The sequence below is a fragment of the Penicillium expansum genome, assembly GCF_000769745.1.
Source record: "Penicillium expansum strain MD-8 chromosome Unknown contig302, whole genome shotgun sequence".
NCBI lineage: Eukaryota > Fungi > Ascomycota > Eurotiomycetes > Eurotiales > Aspergillaceae > Penicillium > Penicillium expansum.
The window spans coordinates 89,980-110,616 of NW_015971363.1; the positions used below are offsets into that span (position 1 = coordinate 89,980).

General features: G+C 51.0%; 9 protein-coding genes across 9 annotated transcripts; 6 read left to right on the forward strand and 3 right to left on the reverse strand.

The window, feature by feature from the left end:
- Positions 1 to 90: 90 nt before the first annotated feature.
- On the forward strand, positions 91 to 3,007 carry CweA (uncharacterized protein; the record flags this gene model as incomplete). Its single annotated transcript, XM_016746239.1, has 2 exons — positions 91 to 162; positions 215 to 3,007. 2 exons carry the CDS (start codon positions 91 to 93, stop codon positions 3,005 to 3,007), a joined length of 2,865 nt encoding a protein of 954 aa, XP_016597259.1.
- Positions 3,008 to 3,814: 807 nt separating this feature from the next.
- On the forward strand, positions 3,815 to 4,204 carry PEX2_089700 (uncharacterized protein; the record flags this gene model as incomplete). Its single annotated transcript, XM_016746240.1, has 1 exon — positions 3,815 to 4,204. The coding sequence occupies one exon, from the start codon at positions 3,815 to 3,817 to the stop codon at positions 4,202 to 4,204; it is 390 nt and encodes a 129-aa protein (XP_016597260.1).
- A 181-nt stretch (positions 4,205 to 4,385) lies between these two features.
- Positions 4,386 to 5,914, reverse strand: PEX2_089710 (WD repeat protein; the record flags this gene model as incomplete). The annotated part of the gene is made up of 2 exons (XM_016746241.1): positions 4,386 to 5,604; positions 5,658 to 5,914. The coding sequence occupies 2 exons, from the start codon at positions 5,912 to 5,914 to the stop codon at positions 4,386 to 4,388; spliced, it is 1,476 nt and encodes a 491-aa protein (XP_016597261.1).
- A 200-nt stretch (positions 5,915 to 6,114) lies between these two features.
- PEX2_089720 (uncharacterized protein) lies at positions 6,115 to 6,874 on the forward strand (the record flags this gene model as incomplete). The annotated part of the gene is made up of 2 exons (XM_016746242.1): positions 6,115 to 6,247; positions 6,309 to 6,874. The coding sequence occupies 2 exons, from the start codon at positions 6,115 to 6,117 to the stop codon at positions 6,872 to 6,874; spliced, it is 699 nt and encodes a 232-aa protein (XP_016597262.1).
- A 961-nt stretch (positions 6,875 to 7,835) lies between these two features.
- On the forward strand, positions 7,836 to 8,580 carry PEX2_089730 (putative GAJ protein; the record flags this gene model as incomplete). Its single annotated transcript, XM_016746243.1, has 2 exons — positions 7,836 to 7,838; positions 7,915 to 8,580. 2 exons carry the CDS (start codon positions 7,836 to 7,838, stop codon positions 8,578 to 8,580), a joined length of 669 nt encoding a protein of 222 aa, XP_016597263.1.
- A 1,006-nt stretch (positions 8,581 to 9,586) lies between these two features.
- On the forward strand, positions 9,587 to 11,913 carry rim8 (pH response protein PalF; the record flags this gene model as incomplete). The annotated part of the gene is made up of 2 exons (XM_016746244.1): positions 9,587 to 10,048; positions 10,111 to 11,913. 2 exons carry the CDS (start codon positions 9,587 to 9,589, stop codon positions 11,911 to 11,913), a joined length of 2,265 nt encoding a protein of 754 aa, XP_016597264.1.
- A 332-nt stretch (positions 11,914 to 12,245) lies between these two features.
- PEX2_089750 (putative secretory component protein shr3) lies at positions 12,246 to 13,008 on the forward strand (the record flags this gene model as incomplete). The annotated part of the gene is made up of 2 exons (XM_016746245.1): positions 12,246 to 12,291; positions 12,380 to 13,008. 2 exons carry the CDS (start codon positions 12,246 to 12,248, stop codon positions 13,006 to 13,008), a joined length of 675 nt encoding a protein of 224 aa, XP_016597265.1.
- Positions 13,009 to 13,477: 469 nt separating this feature from the next.
- Positions 13,478 to 14,690, reverse strand: PEX2_089760 (uncharacterized protein; the record flags this gene model as incomplete). Its single annotated transcript, XM_016746246.1, has 2 exons — positions 13,478 to 13,851; positions 13,913 to 14,690. The coding sequence occupies 2 exons, from the start codon at positions 14,688 to 14,690 to the stop codon at positions 13,478 to 13,480; spliced, it is 1,152 nt and encodes a 383-aa protein (XP_016597266.1).
- Positions 14,691 to 19,812: 5,122 nt separating this feature from the next.
- PEX2_089770 (uncharacterized protein) lies at positions 19,813 to 20,523 on the reverse strand (the record flags this gene model as incomplete). Its single annotated transcript, XM_016746247.1, has 1 exon — positions 19,813 to 20,523. One exon carries the CDS (start codon positions 20,521 to 20,523, stop codon positions 19,813 to 19,815), a length of 711 nt encoding a protein of 236 aa, XP_016597267.1.
- Positions 20,524 to 20,637: the final 114 nt, after the last annotated feature.

Here is a 20,637-nt window from a genome sequence, read left to right on the forward strand (position 1 = left end):
GCTCCCGTAGCACTCGCTTCCAGTCACTCTTTTAACCTACGCGCAAGAACTTTCACCTTTTTACAGTAATATCACTCAAGCACCGCAGTTATGAAGGGCTTCATCGGCGGAATCCCTGTGGCGCTGCTGGCAGTTGCTGCCCAGGCCAAGTTTGCTGAACGTGTATGTCCTCTCCCTCTCCATGTATTGCGGCTGAAGCTAATCCAATGCACAGCACGAGCATGACTTCCATCCCCAGGCTGGCGGTACCGCTATTGGGGGACCTTCTGGAAATGATAACGATGGCGGATTTGTCAGCCCCTACTCTGCTAGTATCAAGACCGATACACAGGTCAACGAGTGGAACAAGGATGATCACTCCATCAAGCTGAAGCACACGGATGTGTACCCTCGCCCTCCAGTGGTACCTGTACCATTTGGCTACCGCGGCCCCCAAGCCCCTGGAAAGGGACCCTTTGGCAAGGGAAAGCGTAGTGCTCCAGGTGGAACCGCCATTGGTGGCCCCTCTGGCAACGATGAGGGCCAGAGCTTCGATTTGTCCGTGACGGGTATTTTCAATACCGCTGTCGCAGATGAGAACAAGGATGATCACTCCATCAACATCAAGAGCAAGCACGTTTACCCTCCTGCTCACGGCGTCGTGCACCCTCCCCCTCAATTCAATGGACCCCCTCGTGGCGGCTACCATGGCCCTGCTAGCCCGCCTTCCACTGCCTTCAACACCCCTACCGAGGGGTATGCGAAGCGCTTTGGTCCCCACGCAGGTGGCACTGCCATTGGTGGTCCCTCTGGCAACGACGGTGGCCAGAGCTTCAGTTTTTCCACTGACATTGAGACTTCAACTGATGTCACTGAGCACAACGAGGATGACCATTCCATCGGCGTGACGCGTGAGGATATCTACCCTCAACCCCACGCCCATGCTTTTGCTCCCTTCCGTCGCTCCGAGAACTACGGCCCCCCTGGCCACGGTGGTGCTCCGCCCCCTGTTCACTTCGAGCCTCACCCGGAGCCGCACTACGAGCCCCACACCGAGTCACACTATGAGCCCCATAGCGAGCCCCACACCGAGTCACACTATGAGCCCCATAGCGAGCCTCACTACGAGCCTCACCCGGAGCCTCACTTTGAGAATCACCCTGAGCCGCATGTGGAGAACCACCCTGAGCCTCACTACAGCCCTAGCTACAGCCCTAGCTACGAGCCCCACTATGAGCCTCACACTACCTTCGATTACGAGCTCACTTCGTTGAAGAACAACAACAACGGCCCTGCAGCTGGGAGCATCTCTTTCGGTCGCCGTGGATTCCCTGCTGGCCCCGCACCTCACATTGAGCCTCACCCGGAGCCTCACTTCGCGCCCCACACTGAGACGCACTATGCGCCTCACTCCGAGCCTCACTATGCACCTCACCCTGAGCCTCACTTCGAGAACCACCCGGAGCCTCACTTTGAGAACCACCCGGAGCCTCACTACAGCCCTAGCTACAGCCCTAGCTACGAGCCTCACTACGAGCCTCACACCACGTTCGAGTCTGAGATCACTTCGCTGAAGAACAACAACAACGGCCCTGCAGCCGGGAGCATCTCTTTCAGTCGCCGTGGATTCCCTGCCGGCCCCGCACCTCACATTGAGCCTCACCCGGAGCCTCACTTCGCGCCCCACACTGAGACGCACTATGCGCCTCACTCCGAGCCTCACTATGAACCTCACCCTGAGCCTCACTTCGAGAACCACCCGGAACCTCACTTTGAGAACCACCCGGAGCCTCACTACAGCCCTAGCTACAGCCCTAGCTACGAGCCTCACTACGAGCCTCACACTACGTTCGAGTCTGAGATCACTTCGTTGGAGAACAACAATAACGGCCCTGCTGCTGGAAGCATTGCCTTCGGCCGACGTGCGTACGCTCCTACCCGTGAGACCCCTGTTGGAGGTGGTACCGCTATTGGAGGTCCGTCTGGGGATAGTGATGCCAGTGGCTTCTCCGCTCCCACCAGCATCGACGTTACCACTGGTGTGAATGAGCACAATGAGGACAACCACTCCATCAAGGGAGACTGGACCCACGTCCACCCTGACGGTCCCGCTGAGTACTCCCCGGAGGACAAGGTCGAGGGTCCTCAGTGCGCTGCTCAGGTGCATGAGGTTGTTCACACCGTCACCAAGACCCAGTACAAAACTGCGGAGGTGACCCAGGTGGCCTATCAGTCGGCTCCTGCTGTCGACGGCTATCCCATCCCTGGCTATGCCACTCAACCCCACTCAGCCGGGGCTGACGCCTACGCTCCACCAGCCCGCGCTCCCTCCAGCGCTGCCGCTGAGAACCCCTCGTACGCCATCCCCCCCACGGATAACCTAATCCCCGCCCATGTGCCCATGGCCGCCTCTTCTACCGGCACCAGCCCCGTCTACGGCAGCTATCCACAGAACTCTGCCGCAGCTGTCCCTTACCCCAGCTACCCCCAGCAGTCCGCCGGGGCTGATCCCTACGACGGCTACCCCAAGCCCTCCTCCACTGGGGTTGATTCCTACGCTGGTTACCCCGAGCCCTCTACCGGGGCTGATTCCTACTCCGGTTACCCTCAGCAGTCTGCCGGGGCTGATCCTTACGCCGGCTACGCCAAGCCCTCCTCCACTGGGGTTGATTCCTACTCCGGTTACACCAAGCCCTCCACTGGTGCTGATCCATATGCCGGCTACCTCCAGCCCTCCGCCGGAGCTGACCCATATGCTGCCCAGCGTCCCTCGTACTCCAAGATCGCTGTGCATGTCCCCATGGCTACTCCTGCGTCGTACGGCGCTTTCTCCAAGGCCACCCCATCCAACAGCATGGGCAAGATGATCCCCACCGGCGTCTCCGCCGAGCAAAAGGCTTCTCCTTCTTCGTCCGCCTCGGCCTCTGTCTCTCACGGAATCATGTTCCAAGGTAGTGCCGCTCGCCTCTCAGGGGGAATTGTAACGGCCGCTGCCGCTGCCATGGGTGTCCTCGCCTTCATCCTATAGATAGTCTGTAATCAGATCTAGGTGTTTTGGTGTACCATTCGTTTCTTGTCACTCGTTATGGCTTCTGACCTTTGTGTTTTCTTCACAACCATTTGTTTCCGTACAACATTTCTGTACCCCACCCATTTGACTCAATTTTAATGACCAATGTTCCCATAAGGACATTATACATTTACAGCCTGAAGCCTTGACTTTCGCTTGCTTTTCACTACTATCCCACTTGAACTGTAACAACTACCACAACCCCCTAGATACCCGCCCTCTGACATCGTAACTTGCAGTGTTTCATAATCACCAGTGCAACACTCAATCTCATCACAGATTTAATTTGTGGTACGTGATCCCGAACATCTAGACTCCAGCAGGGTGGCCAGATCCCCTTCATGACAAGTGGGCAATGGTTTCGCCACTGTTTGTCCTCAAGCTCTGACAGCAAAGCCCACATGAATTTCAGGTAAATGGACTTTCAATATCCAACATTGCCTGGTAATGCATGTTACTTGACGGTATATTCTTAATTGTATTGTTATATGTGTTCTATGTGTTTAATATGAACAGCCAATCGATACCGTGTGATATCATTGCCCATCATCCCTGGGGTTGCCAACGCCCACCGTTGTGACATCAGTGCCAGTAGTACAGGACTTGAGTCCCAGAGCAGAATATAAGAAAGTACCAGTGTAGTCTGGTCTAGTTGAATCAAACCACGCCGTCCCAAACCAAATTCTTCACTCATCCCCCATTGTCTCAACTTTCACTGGACATCAAACCGTTTAGAAACCACCAACCACTTCCACCTCCCCCAAAATGGTTCAGCAAGACCCCCACCAAGGCGGCACTCTCTCGGAAATGGCTGCCCAAGGCACATCCATGCCCAACGATGCCGGCATCATGAATATCATCCCGTCGGTGCCACGCCCAGACCAGCGCGCCGAGAATCTCGGCTTCGAAAATGAAGGCATCGCCAAGCCTTCAACAGCGATGGTCGCTGACAACACTACCGACTTGCCACGCTCGACTCGGGATGTGGGTGAGTCCGGCGATGTCATCAGCGGCACGGGCGACTCTATGCCGGCCGGCGTCGAGGCCAAGCATGCCTACATGGGCCCTAATCACCACGCTGGCCATGGTGATACTCGCGATTTCAAGCGTTCCAAGTATGGCCGGAGTGTGATTGAGCGCTACCAGGAGGAGTAGAGGGTCTCCTCAACCATTGATGAGACCTTTCAGCTTTTCGGAAATGATGGCTGGTTTTCTTTGACCTCACGCTATCTGGTGCATGATGTTATGAATGGCGTTTGTCAGATGTAAAACAATTCAATACTATTCGGAAAAATCTTATTAGACTTCCTGCGTAGAGTAGGGCTATTCAATCGTTTCAAATCCGTAGCGCGGTTTGGCCAGGCCCGAGAAATCCTTGATAGATCTCGTCCAGAACATCTCGCTTCCTCTTGCGATCGGCCAGAGCTGCTTCCTCGGTTTCAGTGGGTTCGCCGTCCGGTTCGCGAGATACCCATGTACGGATCGTTCCATCGCCGTGCGCAGAGAACAGCTCTATCCCCTCTCCCGAGGCGCCATTCCCTCGCCAGACAAGATCATTAATACGTCCAGCGCTCAAGGCACTCGACCGACCACGGAAATTCTGCGACCCAGCCGTGAGACCCGGGACGCGGAGACGCTTAACGAGTGTCCCCTCGCGGAGCTCGAGCATAAAAATCTCACCACGATCATCCTGCTCATTGAAATTCGGCCATAGTAATGTTTCGTGTCCTGGATTCATGCAGCCTCTGGGCACGATTAAGGGCGCTCGTTCAGCTAGATGCGAGGAAGAGCTATTACGGACCCGAGGGCCGAAATGAACAAGTGTATTGGCCCCTGTCGCTGAGTCCCAGACTCTGATTCGGGAATCCTGTCCCGTCGTCACGATGTGACTGCCGTTAGAGGTCCACCGTACTCCGGTCACAGGCCCATTGTGGGCACGGGCATGCCGGGAGAAGGCTGGACGGCTCTCGTATGAGACCGGTGCAGATCCAGTTCCCGGGGCCACTAGTCCCACTGGGTCATCCATGTCCAGGGTAGCGACGGCAGAGTTGTGACCTCCGCGACGCACGTCGAATATAATGACTCGGTTGTCGACCGACGCAGAGGCTAGGAGATGCGGTCGGTGCGGTGCCCATGCTACTGATAAGACTGCGCCATTGTGTCCCGGTAGACCTTGTGTCGATAGTCCAGATCGTAGGTCTACTAGTCGCACCGACCGCTCAGATGTGCCCACTGCGACGAGCAGTGTTGACCCAGGCTGAGAGGAGAACGAGTGTGAATATGGTGTACAGTCTAGGTTGAATGTATGGATGGGTGTGATAGAGGGCGATTGTAGCGCCGACAGTTTTAGTGTACCATCGTGTGCTGTTGAGAATATCGTTGATGGGACGGGATCAAACGGGTAGATCGAGAGGGAGGTAATCGCATGTGTATGCGCGTCGGCGTGGGAGGATTTGCTGACGAACGCGCAAGATTGGTGAACATGTTCGAGCTCTGAGCCTCTTGATTCAAGGTCCCAGAGATGAATTGATGGATCGGCACCTCCCGATATCATACTACCCTCATGTTAGATTGACAACTGTCGGATGCTAAGTGGTTGCACACGCACTATCGGCCCTCAAACTGATCGACAGCCAAACAATTCACGCCGGACTTGTGGGCAAATACCTCCGCTGTAGCACCTAGCTCTTGATCTAAAGGCGCCACATCGTCTTCGGACCGGTCCGTCGGCGCAGCTGCTCTGCGGCTGGAGAACCGTATCCCCGGAGCGGGCTCAAGGTTGTGCACTAGCCGGGTTGTTTGAGCAACATGAAATTCATTTGGAGTTACAGACCCAAGGGCTCTGTTAAGGAGATAGGAATTCATTCATTCATCAGCGCTAGTGCTTTTGCATGGTGAAGTTGAGAGCACTCAATGATACTATGACATGGCCCCCCGGATTAAAGTTGCGCCGGCGCATTTATCGAATTTGGCAGCTTTGAGGCCCTCGACCTTTGTTCACTATCAGCTGCACTTCACTGTTTGATTTGCCAAACCTTGATTGGTCTTCCTGGCAAACCTAAAGTATGTCTGTTGCCAGGTCACCCGGCTTGGATGAAGACAGCTTTGTCGAGTCAGTCGAAGATAAGCAAGAAGAACTGGACGATAAGCCTTTGAGGCACACAAGACGCCACGCCAACGTCTATGATGCGGTAGCTGGTATGTTTTCCAAGCTTGCCGAGGTTATATAGCAAGAAGAACGAAATCTAATTGCAAGTAGGTCGTGTCAACCCCCGCGGTGTCCACGCACACCGTACAGTTGCTTCTCAATACCGCGACACAGCCTTGGCAAATGCTCGAAGTTTGCGTCCAGAGGAGCTTCTATATCGCAAGCAGAACATTCCGGCAGAATCAACTGAGGAGAAAATTTACTTTGCACATGAAAATCTTCCCTCTGATCAAGCTCTCCCGAACTCCGACCTCCTTGAAACGATACATGCCTATGCGGCCGACTATTACGAATATGCTACGGCAGACAACGGCAAAGATGACCATCAGACGATGGATGAGACAGCATTGCTTGCGGTGGGGATCCTGATCGAAGAGATGGCCAAGGAGGAACTGGGAGAAACCGGAGATCTGGCCCTGGTTGAAGGACAAGAGCTGTCGGAGGAAGAGGACGATAGGACGGCCCTCGAGAGCGACACTACAAGTAAATCAGCAGCACGAGCAGCACGACGGAAGCGAGCAAACAGCATTGCCCGTCAGACATCAAAACGGCGCAAATTGGCTCGTTCTGTTTCTGTTACAACCGATTTCGACACCGAGATTGATGAAAGACGATGACTGGATAAGTGTCAGGTTGCATCCATCCCGCGCCCGAGTTTTCTCGGAGGCTTTTGAATCCTACAGCTGTATCAAGCTACGCGCGATCTTGCAAAGCTTCAGTCAAACCGCTTGAAAGGGAAACAGGTCACCCAATGTACTGCCGTGGCACAGCCACGCTCCACATGGCATCGGCACATATCCCAGTCCCTGCCACCACTATATGGCATGCAGAGAGGCAAAAGTCAGACTTTAATGTGTAAGACAGCGATTTTGCTGCGCCTTCCTGTGTGTCTCCTGCTACACCGAAGGTCTTCAATGGAGCTATACACAGAGTAATACCTCCAGGGAGAGAACTTGCGGTGATTAAACCAGCCAGTGTCTAGCCGGCTGACAGGAGTGTCAAGAGCCCTCACCGAGTCAAAATAAAATCTTGGATATGCCGCGTATCCTACAGCAGCTTCGGTTTAATTATTGCAGGGACAGGGACGAGATCTTGTTGTGACGCTTCATTTCTGTTGCAGCAGAACCCTGTCTCACTTGACATGTCTAACCCAAGTAGGACGTTCCAGCAATTGGCTGGATTGGGTCTGACTTTAGCTAGCCTTGCGTGAATCTAGCCTTGTGTTGAGTCTCCCAATAAGGCCATGAGCAGCGTCAGTACTTCGTAGTCTTCTGAGTCATAATTTTACAAAGTTTTCAAAAAGAAAGAAAAAAGCAAAAAAGCAAAAAAGCGTAATTCTACAGAGAAACCATTGGAATTGGAAATGTAAGCGTCAAATGGAAGATGAGCTATTCTCTCAGGCACATGGGTTTCCAAGGGTTGCGTGACAGGTACGCAATTCCTCAAGCCCTGGAGGGGAACTACCGATCTTTGAACTCATCACTGCGCCTCCACCAATGCTTAGCTGCCACATATTTGTCCAATGAGTGAACGGTGGATTGATAAGCTTTTTTGAACCCGTTTGACAGTCCGTGCAAGATGGTACGTGGCTTTGGCATATTCCACCGGGGGTCTAGGATCATTTAAATGAGACTACTCCATACTGACGCACCACTAGCCCAAATTGACCAAAAGCGAGAAAAAAGACTTAATTTTGACTCATCTCCGCGCCACTGGAACCTGTCACACGCTCAAAGACCTCGAGAAGACCCTACCCTCGATTGCATCCATCAATGGCATCCAGGTCAAGGAATACATTCAAGCTTTGACTGATGAGGGTCAACTACGAGTGGAGAAGATCGGCAATGGAAATTGGTACTGGAGTTTCAGTAGCGATGAAAAACACGCACAAGAGCAGCAGTTGGGCCGGATGACCATGGAGGTGGAGAAAGTCCGGAAGTCTTACGCCGAAATAGAAGTGGGTTTGGTCGCTGAGACCATATGCCGAGCGGAAGAGGCGGATGAGGAACACGAAAGAGAATTCCTCATGACCAAAAAGGCTGAACTCCAAGTGGGAATCGATCGGGTACGGACTACAGAGGCCCAACTCTCCGGACCCCTCAATTCGCTCAATAGCAAGGATGTCAAGCAGGTCCGAGAGAAGTTAGCGGGGTTCCGACAGCAAGCACTGCAGTGGACTGATAATATCTACATCCTAGAGGAGTATTTGCGCAAATTAGCAAGTGGAGATCGACACCTCGTTGAGGGTGTCTTGCGTGACTGTTATGGAGACGAATACGTGGACGGAGAGGGTCTTTGTGAACTACAGCAAACTACGGAGTAGAGAAAAAGCTTAGGTTTGCTTAGCACATGGCAACCTTGGGGAAATTATGTGAAACATGAGTCAAATTTATTCTTCCTTATGCCGTACCGACTAAAAAAAAAAGTGATAATCCATAAAATTGCCCAGAAAAAAAAGGGGGGGAAAAACTAGTTGAGCCACTTGGACACCAAGAGAAGCTTGACCGTGCGACACGCGAATCGAAAGCCATCTGGTTCGTTCTCCGCCTCTCTCGGAGGCTTATCGCGAACTCCCGACTCTCACTCTCTCCCCTTCTCTTTTATTGTATCTCCTCTTCCCCCCCATTTTTGAACTACTACTCCGTATAAGCCTTTTGATCCTCTCTATATTGGCTCGTGCGTTCTCTCGAGTCCCACATTCCGGATCTCGCGCCATCTCCAGTCACGCCTTTCACCCTCTCTGTCCCCCGGTCTCCGACTCCCCGACCCCCCGATCCGGTTCTAGACTCTCGACTGCAGCACAGTATCCCGTGATATTGGCTTATTAGCCCCTTTCAAGCCTTTCATTTCTCCCGGCAATATCCACTTCCCTTATCTTACGACCTGACCTTGCATCCCGATACGCTACAAGTTCCTGGCGGGGGTACCGTCGAAATCCTGCCTCGCGTTTCGATGTCCCAAGAAACAATGTGGTGCAGTGGCCCTCGATCATAATCCCCATTCCTTTATTCGGACCCGGGAAACCTCTCTCGCGCGTGGAGGATACATTCTGTGGGCCTTTTGAAATCAGACCGTGTCCAGTGCATCGGTCCTGGACGCCAAACCCTTCGACAAAAGGATTGATACTTGTTGTGTCGCTTGATTGGATTCCTTGACGTAGGCTGACTGCCTACTGATCTGTCCGACCATTCCCCGCCATCCCGTGCTGCCCTAGATAATACCGACGTGTCTGTCTGATCGGTGCCGAAGCGGTTGCAGTTTATCATCCCCATTCCTCTCACACCTGCCACGTTGTTTTGTATAGATGCAGTAAACAGCGGCTGTGTGTCATGTCCGCCAACCCTCCAACCCAACCTACGTTGCCGGCCAGTCGGAATCGCAACTCTCTCCTGTCCAAGTTTCGCTCCCCGCTCGGTCAAAGAAATCGAGGCATCACCGACTTCTATATCGATCCGGATGACCCATGGCGCTCCTACTTCCCAGGTGATATCATCAAAGGCACCGTCGTTGTGACGGTTGTACGACCCGTCCGCATCACGCATATTGTCGTATGTCTCCACGGCTATGTTAAAGTGTTCAAGAATGCGATTCCCGCAGGAGAAGCAACCCCCGACTTGGGATTCTTAGGACCCGGGCGGGGCCGACGAGGCGCAGAATACTTGGGCAATGGATTAGCGACCTTGTTTGAAGATGAGGTTGTCCTCTGTGGCGATGGACGCTTGAAGGAGGGCATCTACAAGTTTCGCTTTGAGATGGGGCTTCCTCCTTATGCGCTTCCTAGCAGCATAAATGTGCGTTTAGTGATGCGACCTCCTTTTTTATCCAAATATGCTAATCAAATGGACAACTGCAGTTTGAACGCGGAATCATCGGCTACTCACTTACCTCTACCCTTACCCGACCGACCACCATGAACCCTACACTCACATGCCGAAGACGGGTTAATCTTCTAGAAAATATCGACATCGCACCCTTTCCTGCACCCAGGGCTCGTATAGTTACATTGGAACCGATCTCAAGGCGCTCAAAACCGAGGGGAAAAGCCAAGTCAACAAATTCCGAAGCAACCCCAGGGCCGGACACAGCCTCGGTCGATACTCCTATAAGTGGCGCGGCACCATCCGTAGATACAAGACCACCGCTCAGCCCTTCACCGAGCAATGTCAGTTCATCCAGCCGGCCTAGCGAAAGCAGCCAAAGCTTTCGAATCGCTAGCGATCCCAGTTCATCCGCAAGTACGGGCGGACAAAATAGCGAGGGTCGCAGTGCGACCCCGTCTATCTCCGATAAAACCATCACCGCAAAGGCTGAGCTTCTGCGTGCCGGGGTGCTCCCTGGCGACACCCTACCCATCACAGTTACGATCAACCATTGTAAACAAGTGCGCAGTGCGCATGGAATCATGGTCACATTATACCGTCAAGGTCGCATTGACCTTCATCCTGCAATTCCCATCGGCACCACGGCAGCCGGGAAAAAGCCTGTATACGAAGACTGCTATCCGCGATCGCGGACGGGACTTGGAGGACTTACTTTGGGAACAAGTCGGACAAGCAGCACTTTTCGCAAAGATTTGTCGCAGACATTCGCCCCGCTGATCGTCGATCCAAGTACCATGACTGCGATTGTAAAGACTTCGATCCGAATACCCGAAGACGCATTCCCAACTATCACGCGAGTACCGGGAGCCATGATCAATTTTCGGTACTATGTGGAGGTCGTAACGGACCTACGAGGCAAAATCACCTCACCAGATCGCTTCATCCCGCGTTTCAACATGGTCTCCGGTGGTACTACGTTTTCGCCCAGTGGGCAGGTCCTCAATCCGGCCGATTCGAGCGGCGTTACTGCCAACTGGGCTGGCAACATCTTAGACACGGACTCAATCCGCCGTGAAAAAGGCGTGATCTCTGTGGCCTTTGAAGTCGTGGTTGGGACGCGTGATTCACAAAGAGGGAAAGCGACGAAACGTAAATCATCTACAGCTGAGGAATCGATAACGTCACAGACGGCGCCTCCTGCATCTGCAATTCTACTTAACCCTGTTGATGGGGAAGAGTGGCCAGAGGCGAGTCCAATGCCTCACTCAAATGGGGAATATGGGACACAGGAGGGGTATTTCCCCGAGGAGACGGACTGGGCGGAGTACCCTGAAGAATACACTGAACATTTCCAGCCAATGGACACTATGGTTCCGCCTCCAGAGGTTGAGGAGCCCGTTGACGAGAAAACACGGGTACGACGTCACGAAGAAGCTCTCTTACCCAGTCAACCGCCCGATGAAGATGAGGCAGGGCCGTCCACAGTACCAATGGAGGTCCCGACCGCGCCGGTTTTGCCAGATGATCATCATCTTCAAGACTACCAGCATGTGCCTTCACCAGATACAAGCGGGGGTCCGCATGCTGTCCGCTCTGCGGAATCCTTACAGACCGTGGTTGCCAACGACGCTGGGCCCAGTGAGCCACGTGTACCAGCGGACGATAAACAAGAGCTTGAGCGTCACCGACTCCAGGAGCAGGCGAGTGCACCCCAAGGCGAGCCCAGTAGCCAGGAACCCAGCGCTGGGCCCAGTGCGCCCGTCTTTGATGAGGACGACCAGCTGGTCGGCGGGACGGCGCATGCAGACGAGTCATTGCCTCGATACCAGCGATGATGTTGTTATGTACATTTGCATTTACGGGATATTCTGGAAGATACCACTATTCGCATCATTTATGAAACGGCGCTAAAGGCGTTGAAATCTGTATCATACACTTATTTATCAAAATCGATTCCCAAATCTCATATGAAAGATTCCAATGTTCAAATTTTGCAATCTCAATCTCATCAAATGCTCGGACTTCCATTTGTAAAAACCTCCTTATCTCTCGGCCCCGGGCTTGGCACCCGCTTAGCGATTAGCGATACCTGTAGGACTTCAGCCTTGCCCCTGGTCTTCTTCTTTTCCCTCTCAAACCAATTTCTTCTGCTTTTCCAATTTTCACAATGGCCTTCAAAAGCGGGTCGTTCGCGACTTTCCTCATCGTCTGCCGTAAGTCTATCGTATCGCCAATCTCTCAGCACCCCAACGGCAAAGAGGCCACGAGACTGTAATGAGCTAACCCAATCTGCCCACCCAGCAACCTGTTTCTTCCTGGGCATTATCTTCTCCCTCTTCCCTTACGACTACCCGATCCTGTGGTCTACAGTGACGACCCCGGCCGCGCACTATGACTATCTCGAAGCGCACCTCCGCTTCCTGCACGCCTCGCCCCCGCTCATCCCACGCATCCTGCACATCGTAATCTTCCTCGGCCTCGCCGGCCTCCTCACCAAGCTCTACAAGCCCTCTGAATCAAACATGCTCTTCGACGGCGCGTCGCTAGTCCTCTACATGTGCGGTGTGACAGTCTACATCGCCAACATTGTCAAGGGCCTGCGCCTCGCCTCTGCCGGCCAGTACGGCTCCGAGCTGGCTGCCTCCGCCGACGAGAACGAGCAGATCCTTGGTCGCGAGGACTCGCTCAAGGTTCTCTCCGCTAGCAATACTATTCTCGCGCTTGTCCTCGTTGGAATCTTGGTTCTGCAGGCCGGACAGTGGTACGCGGAGCGCAAGGATGCGCAGGAAGATGAATCCTTTGCTACTAGCAAGAAGAGTGAGAAGGAGTCCGCTGACGCCACTGCCACTGCTACGACTTCCGGTGCGTCCACTGCGACTGCTGGTAAGTCGGGTCGGCAGGGAAGTCAGCGTAATAAGAAGAGCAACTGATTCGAGTTGTTGAATGTTTCTCTTACTTTCGTTCGTGTTTGTCTTACGGATATGGTTACTACGTGTGGGGTGGTTGCGTCTGATTACTTGTTTCTCTTGGTAGCTATTATTTTCTCTATACTAGTCGCCTACGCAGATGGAGATTTGCTGTTGCAAAGAAAATCATTGGAGACGCCTTTTTTTTTTCTCTTAATTTTCGAGGGGTTCATAGAATCCAACATTCGCCTATGTACATATGTGATCCATAGATATGTTATGGCATGTCCATACAGAAACATGACAGCAGATGAAAACTCAGGAATATGACATAATACGCGCCCGAGGCGTAGGTATGGACAGAACAGAAGAGAGAGACAAATGATCATAGATGCATGTAGTGTGGACATATGGTCTGGCAACGCAGAAGGGGAATCATTGCGCAAGTCGTGAAAGATGGTGTGGTATCATATCATGCATAAGAAATTCAAGTTCAACGGAATGAGAATGGGCTCCGAGGGAGATCCGGTGAGCGTGGGCTCAGTGCCTTGGCGAACAATTCCTCGCCCGAATCATTGCTCGGAGCGAACGAGATTGCGCCCATCGCCGCGCCCATTGCTGTAAACCCGTTGGGGCTGCTGTTATTCTGCACTTCCTGCAGAGCCGAGGGCGGGAAGAGTGCAACTGGCTTAAGTGATTCGGGTCCGGAGGGGTTGATGTGAGAGCTTGGAGTTGGGGTGGCATTGGTATCTGGTGTCGGCATGGAGTGGATGTGCCCATGCGTGACGTTACGGAATGAGCTGAACGAGGGGACAGCAACATCAGGGGATTGAGGCGAGAGAAGATGGGCGGTATTAGGAGCTGAGCCTGAGTTTGATTAGTTTCACTGACATCAAACATAGTAGCAATTAGAACCAAGAATACATACTATCATTCATGGTCAGGTCCTTCTCGCTTGTCTGGAGTTTGAGTCCCTTGAGCTTGTCGGTCAGCTTCCTGCCGCTGATAGGCGACACCGGTGTGGCCGGATAGTTGGAGGATGAATTCGCGGAGTCATGGCTACTGGAAACCGAGTCGATAGCACGCGACCCGACTCCAAAGTTTTCCTCGATCCACTCCTTTTCTTGGATCGCCATGTGCAGAGCAATTCCTTCAATGTTGTTGCGAGTTTCAGCGGCAATCTCCGCCTCGAGAACCCGAAGCCGTTTCTTTGCCCAAATTGTATGCAACACGCCCTTCTTGCCCGCTGCACGCCCCGTGGCACCAAGTTCAGGGGGGAAAATAGCAGGGAGGGGATTAAGGCGGAAAGAGTCCTGCGGCTTGGAGGGCGGAGGGGCCGCGGAATCAGTCGTATTGGATGGGGTGGACCGCGGCTCATAGCAAAGCGTAACGACAGGCGGGATGGTGGTATTGGGCGGGAGCAAGAAGTAGAAGCGGCGTAAGCTATCACTAGGGCGTTCATCGGCGGGCAGAATGGAAGTCTTTCCGGCCCAAGAGACATGCCACGACCCATCGGTTATGGATCGAGTGAGATCGTCGTCCTCCCACTCAATCATCAGGATTTTAGTGCCATCGTTTCCCTTGCCTGCCTCGAATTCGAACCGGGCCAACGCATTTATTGAGAGACTTCTACCCTGGGGGGCATGGGGGGTTTCGAGCTCAGCGAACTCGCTGTCTGGTGTGAAAGTGCGGGGCGCTTGAGCCATGGCTATAGACAAGATCGAAGAGAAACACCGTGCTTTCTGTGCGTGGGCGGTGCACAGAATGTGGAATCGATCGACTCGGAAGGGTGCTTAGGGTGACGCACGGCTCAAGGGATAGGGATTACAAGAGATACAGTAACAATTTGAGTGGGAAAGCAGCGAATCCGCACCTGAATGAGGGACGAAGGACTTTAGACGGGCCGATCACGGGATTTTGGGAATCCCTCTATGCGCCCTCCATTTTCCTTTGCCTGCCCGCTTCAAGTGGAATACCCAACCAATCTAAACAAGGGTGCCTTTTGTCCGTTGTCATTCGCTACCTTCGCCACAGAGTACAGGGGCATGTCACAGACATTAATCGCATCACATCGCATCACAGGCTTTGTTTCCCCCGCCTCTATATTTAGAACCAAATCGGCCGCACCGATTCAAGAGTCAATAACAACCAACTTCTTTGAGAATTATTATCAATTGGGGAACCGGTCTTTTATGTTCTAGAGAATAAATTAGTCTCCGGGAAAAAATCCCTCAATGGGCCATGATACCAGCAAAAATAGATCATGTTTTGCGGCCCATTCCATGTAAGGACACATGGTCGAGGCGAGTGTGATAGACCCCGCACTCATGCATAGAAAATGCATTCTATTTATATCCACCACCAATAGATGGCTTGAGTCCAAGTTCATCCCTGTAGCGTCTTCGATATGATCATATTTGCATCTTTGACCGCAAAAGTGTGAGTTCATTCGGCAGCGAGCCGTACAATATGTTATAGAATATGAGTCACCTAAAGAGAAGGATCATTAGCTTGTAAATATCATAAGCCAGCAACAAAATAAGCTTGAAAGGGGGAAAAAAGGGTCCCGGATACTTAGTGTGATCGGAGTGAACGGCGAGTAGACTACGCAGTAAGCCTGCAAGATATCTTTGTCTCCAGGTTACTAGTACCACCCCATTCCAATATGTCCTGATTCCGAGGTAGACGAACATGCATAATGTCGCCGATGAGACTCTTAATTTAGATTCTCTATTCCATATCAGGATTTCATCCGAGTCAACAAAGGTGTCTGTATCATACTGTATCATACAGAAAGATGGAGGACGGCTTTCAACTGGGGGAAATACGCACCAAGAGTGTATTAGAAGAGGAGAATCATCAGAAAGAGATATTTTTGGAAATGATGCATCCGTCATTGCAGTTCTGTCACATAGCTCGCGCATCAGACACCTGTAGATTGGTCATTCGGTTTCACGGAAGATGGAATCGGCAGCAGCGTAACTTGTCAGTTGAGGAGATATGGAACTAGTGAAAGTGAACATGCAACCTATTCATAGCTTGATGCTTTAATTGGTCGGTTCAGTAAGCATAGTAGCATAGATCGTCGTCTAAGACGCAGGAACTGTAGTATAGGGCAGAAGATGTGCATTCGGAACCCCCTCATTGCTAAGTTTAGTAACCTCAACCCCTCAAAGCGGAGATCAAAGGGATTGAACGTGGCGCGCCTTCCTAAACCAATGAAATAGAAACATTGATTGACCAGAGGTGCAGATAGCATGCACTTCGGATGTTCCGTGGCATCACTGTTAAGCCTATTGAATCTCTTCATAGGGCTGAAGTAGCTGATGAGCGCCAAATATATCTCCACATGGAAGGAAGTAAGCATTATAACTTGATGGGTTCTATTCTTGGAACGGTGGACATTGGCCTTAATCACCCATGACGAAGAACGGGGCTCACCTATGAATAGATTTTCAAGGATAGATGGTACTCCTCACGCAAGGGCGTGGAGCTCTTACTGGTAGAAGTTCGGGCAGATCCGAGAATATTCGAAATGATTGGCGCACAAAGCAGGACAAGATACCCCTAAAAAAAACCCCATGAAGAGCTACGGAAAGTCAAAAGCTGATCAGCTTTTGCCGCTGTCACGGGTTAATAGGGTAGTGTGCAATACAATACTGATAGTATAGCAATCGGAATGAAAAGAAAAAAACGGATCAAGTAAAATTAACAGACATTTCTTTGCTAGCCAGCCTATCCCAGAGTTGTGATACATAGTTTGATATATAGGGAGTATGGAATACTATGGGTGATATGAAGTTGGCGTCCCAACTAGTTCCAAAAATAACATTACAGGATTAAGCTAAACCTCACTCCCGCTGTAAGGTAAAATTAGAACATTCGCTTGGCAAAGGTAAAATATTTGATCACAGGTGCACCGCGGCCTGGCCAAGGAAGCTAGTCAATTGATGCAGATAGCCACAGCGCCTATTCCCTCGTCATCATTGGTTGTAATATCCCCATTTCCTCACCATGCAGCCTAAGATAGACATCTAATAAAAGAGTCTTCACGCTACCTACAGTACGGTCAGTATGTACTTACAAGGGTACTGCATGGTGGCACACCAGCCTTTGCTCCGACATCACCATCATCAATCTCACCGTTGATATGGAGTACCCTGCGCTATCTACTATCTAAGGGGGAATATGAACTCCGTGTATAATGATGACATTGTGAAAAAGCCCACCAATACAGCTAGTGTCAAGCCATGGGAATCTAGTTATGCGATTCTTTGACCTTATTCGACACTGCCTAGTCCACGTGAAGTTAAATTGAGCTAGATTTTGACTGTGATATGTATCTCTGTATTCCGTACTCCGTACGGAGTACGGAGCGATAATATCTCAAGCTTGCCACGTTACACCAGACAAAATACCTGGAGGCTGGAACCTAGGTACCCACACCACAGTGGGTCTGGGCAAGGGGCTTCGAGGAGCCAACCGTGGTCAACAGCGGGGCTCGACGGGCTCCAAGCCCGCAAATGTGGACTTCTAGTACAAATATGGAATAGCGCAGGCGCTTAAAGGTTGCAGGGATATCACCGGGCACAAAGCCATATGTGAAACAGCGCGCAAGTAACTTTGAGTAAAATGATTCAGGTGTTCTCTTGTGGTTCTCAATGGTCAGTCATAGCTGAGCTTATCACTTGCTTTAAGTTGATGTGAAAAGAGGAGGGAAGCTTCTAAGCGTCGTGATTGAGTCTGATCCTAATCCTTGATCACTGCGTAAGAGCATGTATGTATGAATACATTCAGTAACAATATGTATTGAGCAACAGACTTGAACCGAGCGTAGATGGGGGCCATATCAATTAGACTAATTATTTGCTAGTCAATTTATTTAGAATTAGCTTTAATATTTTTGTATGTATTATAATTACTCAATTGACTTAAGGTGAATGTATGGAATCGAAGTTGTAGTATCAAGGTGAACATGGGTGTACATATACTTCGGTATTTTTGAACCCGCTTTCGGATACGGGACATTATACTAACGGAGGGGCAACACGGAATACAAAAAGCAAACTCATAACTTTCAAAGTTGCCCCATCTCCTGTCTTTCAAAAGCGGGGGACTATCAAAATATTAAAATAAATGATAGCGTAAACCGTGTCTTCAACCTTGAAAGCTATGATCGACTCGTCTCATCTAATTGCCATAGGATACATACAATGTATTTAGATGTATGTAGGTGTGTAATTTTGTGTTTGAATTGTTTACCAAAATACATCTGCCTAGACAGTTATACCTCTGGATATTGTAAGCTGGGGACTATGCGCTGAGCCTCACCGCAGCTACAATCCTACGAGTCAGTGTTTGATATTTGGTCCATTAACATGTCTAGTTTGTATGTTGTGTGGTGCAAGGCAGACAGTGGCGGCCGAGGGCTGACTTGGCGGGAAGAAATTAACCGCCTGGCGCTCTCAGCCTCAACAAGGAAACATGCCAACAAAGATCGTATAGGCCCTTAAAAATTCTTTTAAACCATACTATGAACCTCAGCGGGCTGCTCAATGTCCCCTAGGCATCTTTGAAATATTCTTCGTGGCGCCAGGATCTGGGGGCCGGATTAACAAGGAGGGGTCTATCTACGAGTCCCGTGAAGTCATACAATGATAACAAAATCTCTCTAGGTGCATCCAGACACTTCAATTGGATTACAGCTTAGTATTTGAACTTCTCTATTCTTATGAAGTCGGGACCAGCGGGATTTCTATGGAAGGTAGCTTCAATGTCTTGACAATCTAGGTAATGAAAAAGACATGTATACGTTAGAGCATTTGCATTTGATCAGTCATAATGAGATCTCCGAGATTCAGTGAGCGCACTAGAGCCCCCTTGTCCAGATCAGAATGTAAGCCGACACAACGCTAGTGGGCCTGTCCCCTGTTCCCCGCGGGTGTTTGATGCTTTGTTGGATTTTCCTGCTTCATAATTAGTTACCGTTGAACGCACACGACACGTGGATGTGGCTGGACATTAGCCCTATTGAGTTGTCGGTGATGGATCAGCTCATGATAGGATAGACTCGAGCAGGGTATTCTCCGCCTCACAGAGCCCCAAGGCCTCGACCTGAGGCAAGCCCACAGGTAGATGAGGCTCTCACACTAAGCTTCATAGACCTCCATATAACACAAAAGTACCGTATTAAGAGATGATTTAACTTTGGAGACGTACACCATCAATCAAGGCGATGTATTTTTTTCGTGATTTATTATGGTGTATAATTTCAGATTTTATCCAATGGAATTTACAGAAATATACAGAATACAAGCAGTAAGACATGAATGCACCAAAATTTATTCGCCGTAAATGCTACCAGATTGGTCCAGTGACCAATGTTGACGCCTGATATAGAAGAGCCAAGACAAAACAGAGCCCAAATCGTGTTCCCCCAAGCTGCCAATGAAGCCTCCGATGACGAAAAGTACAGTACAGAACACGAGTTTGTTTCCCAGACTAAGTTTTGCTATGTCGCTCGCACAAACAACAACGCTATAATTGTAAATTCAAACCCAACCAACTCCGTATCCCCAATTCCCCTTGTCCCTGGCGCTTTGCAAGGAATTCACTTTCACAACAGATTGTATAAATGAATATGCCAAAGTCGAGCCATCAAGGATCAACTAATAGATTTCAAAATTAGGCAAGAGTATCTGATATGGCTTTCAAAGCCCAAAGGATCTTTGAAGAACCGCTTTGCCTCCAAAGCCGAAACGTAAATTGCACATAAAATCAAATCAAGATAAAACGCTGCACATGATGAATGGAGAGCAAGATACCAGCTCAAACGTCTCGACATTCTTGAGTCTTGCGTCTCTTTCCCTTTGGTGGGGGATCAAGCGGGGTACGCTTGTATGTAATCGTGCGGGTCACGACTTGTCTGACACTGACTGCCTTTGTGGTTGCACTTTTCGGCGCCTCGAGATATCGGAGCTTCCAATCTGATGGGGAAAATGGCGACCGAAGACTGGCCGCACTGCGAGGAAGTGCGCTCCATTGGGTCGCACTATAGGGACCCGCGCTGTACGGAGTTGCACTACACGGGGTGGCAGTTCGCGGGGAGTCTTTTGAAGAAAATGGCTTGAGTGACTGGGGAATGCGTAGTCGTCGTAATGCAGGCGGGGCCTTGGCAGACTTCACAGTGCAAGGGGAGGGGGGTGGGAGGGAGATGGTTGGCGTGTCAGGCAACTTGACATCCCCACCGGAGGAGAGTGCGGGACTTGTTGCCGTAGACGGCTGCGAAATTGGCGACGGGTGACTTTTCTCGATTGAAACTTTTGGAAAGCCTCCAGCGCTGACAGGACTTGTGAAGACCGGTGTCAAGGCGTTGAGGAAATCGGTGTATGCCAGTGGGGGTGTGATGGGTGTTGCGCTTCCATCTTCGCGCTTGATATCATCGACGGTGAGGGTCTTGGAATCCTTGTGTATCTCTGAAGGAAAGATGAAGGTCTTCGGCGTCTTCAGCGGATGCAAATCAGGCTTTCGGACCGGCATCTCGCTCAATGGTGTATTTGCAAGTCGGAAGAGAAAAAAAAGCGCAGAAAGGTTGAGGTAGGTTGCTTGGGAGGGAAGTACTAGTGACGCAAGCAGAGGGCGAGAGCGGATCGG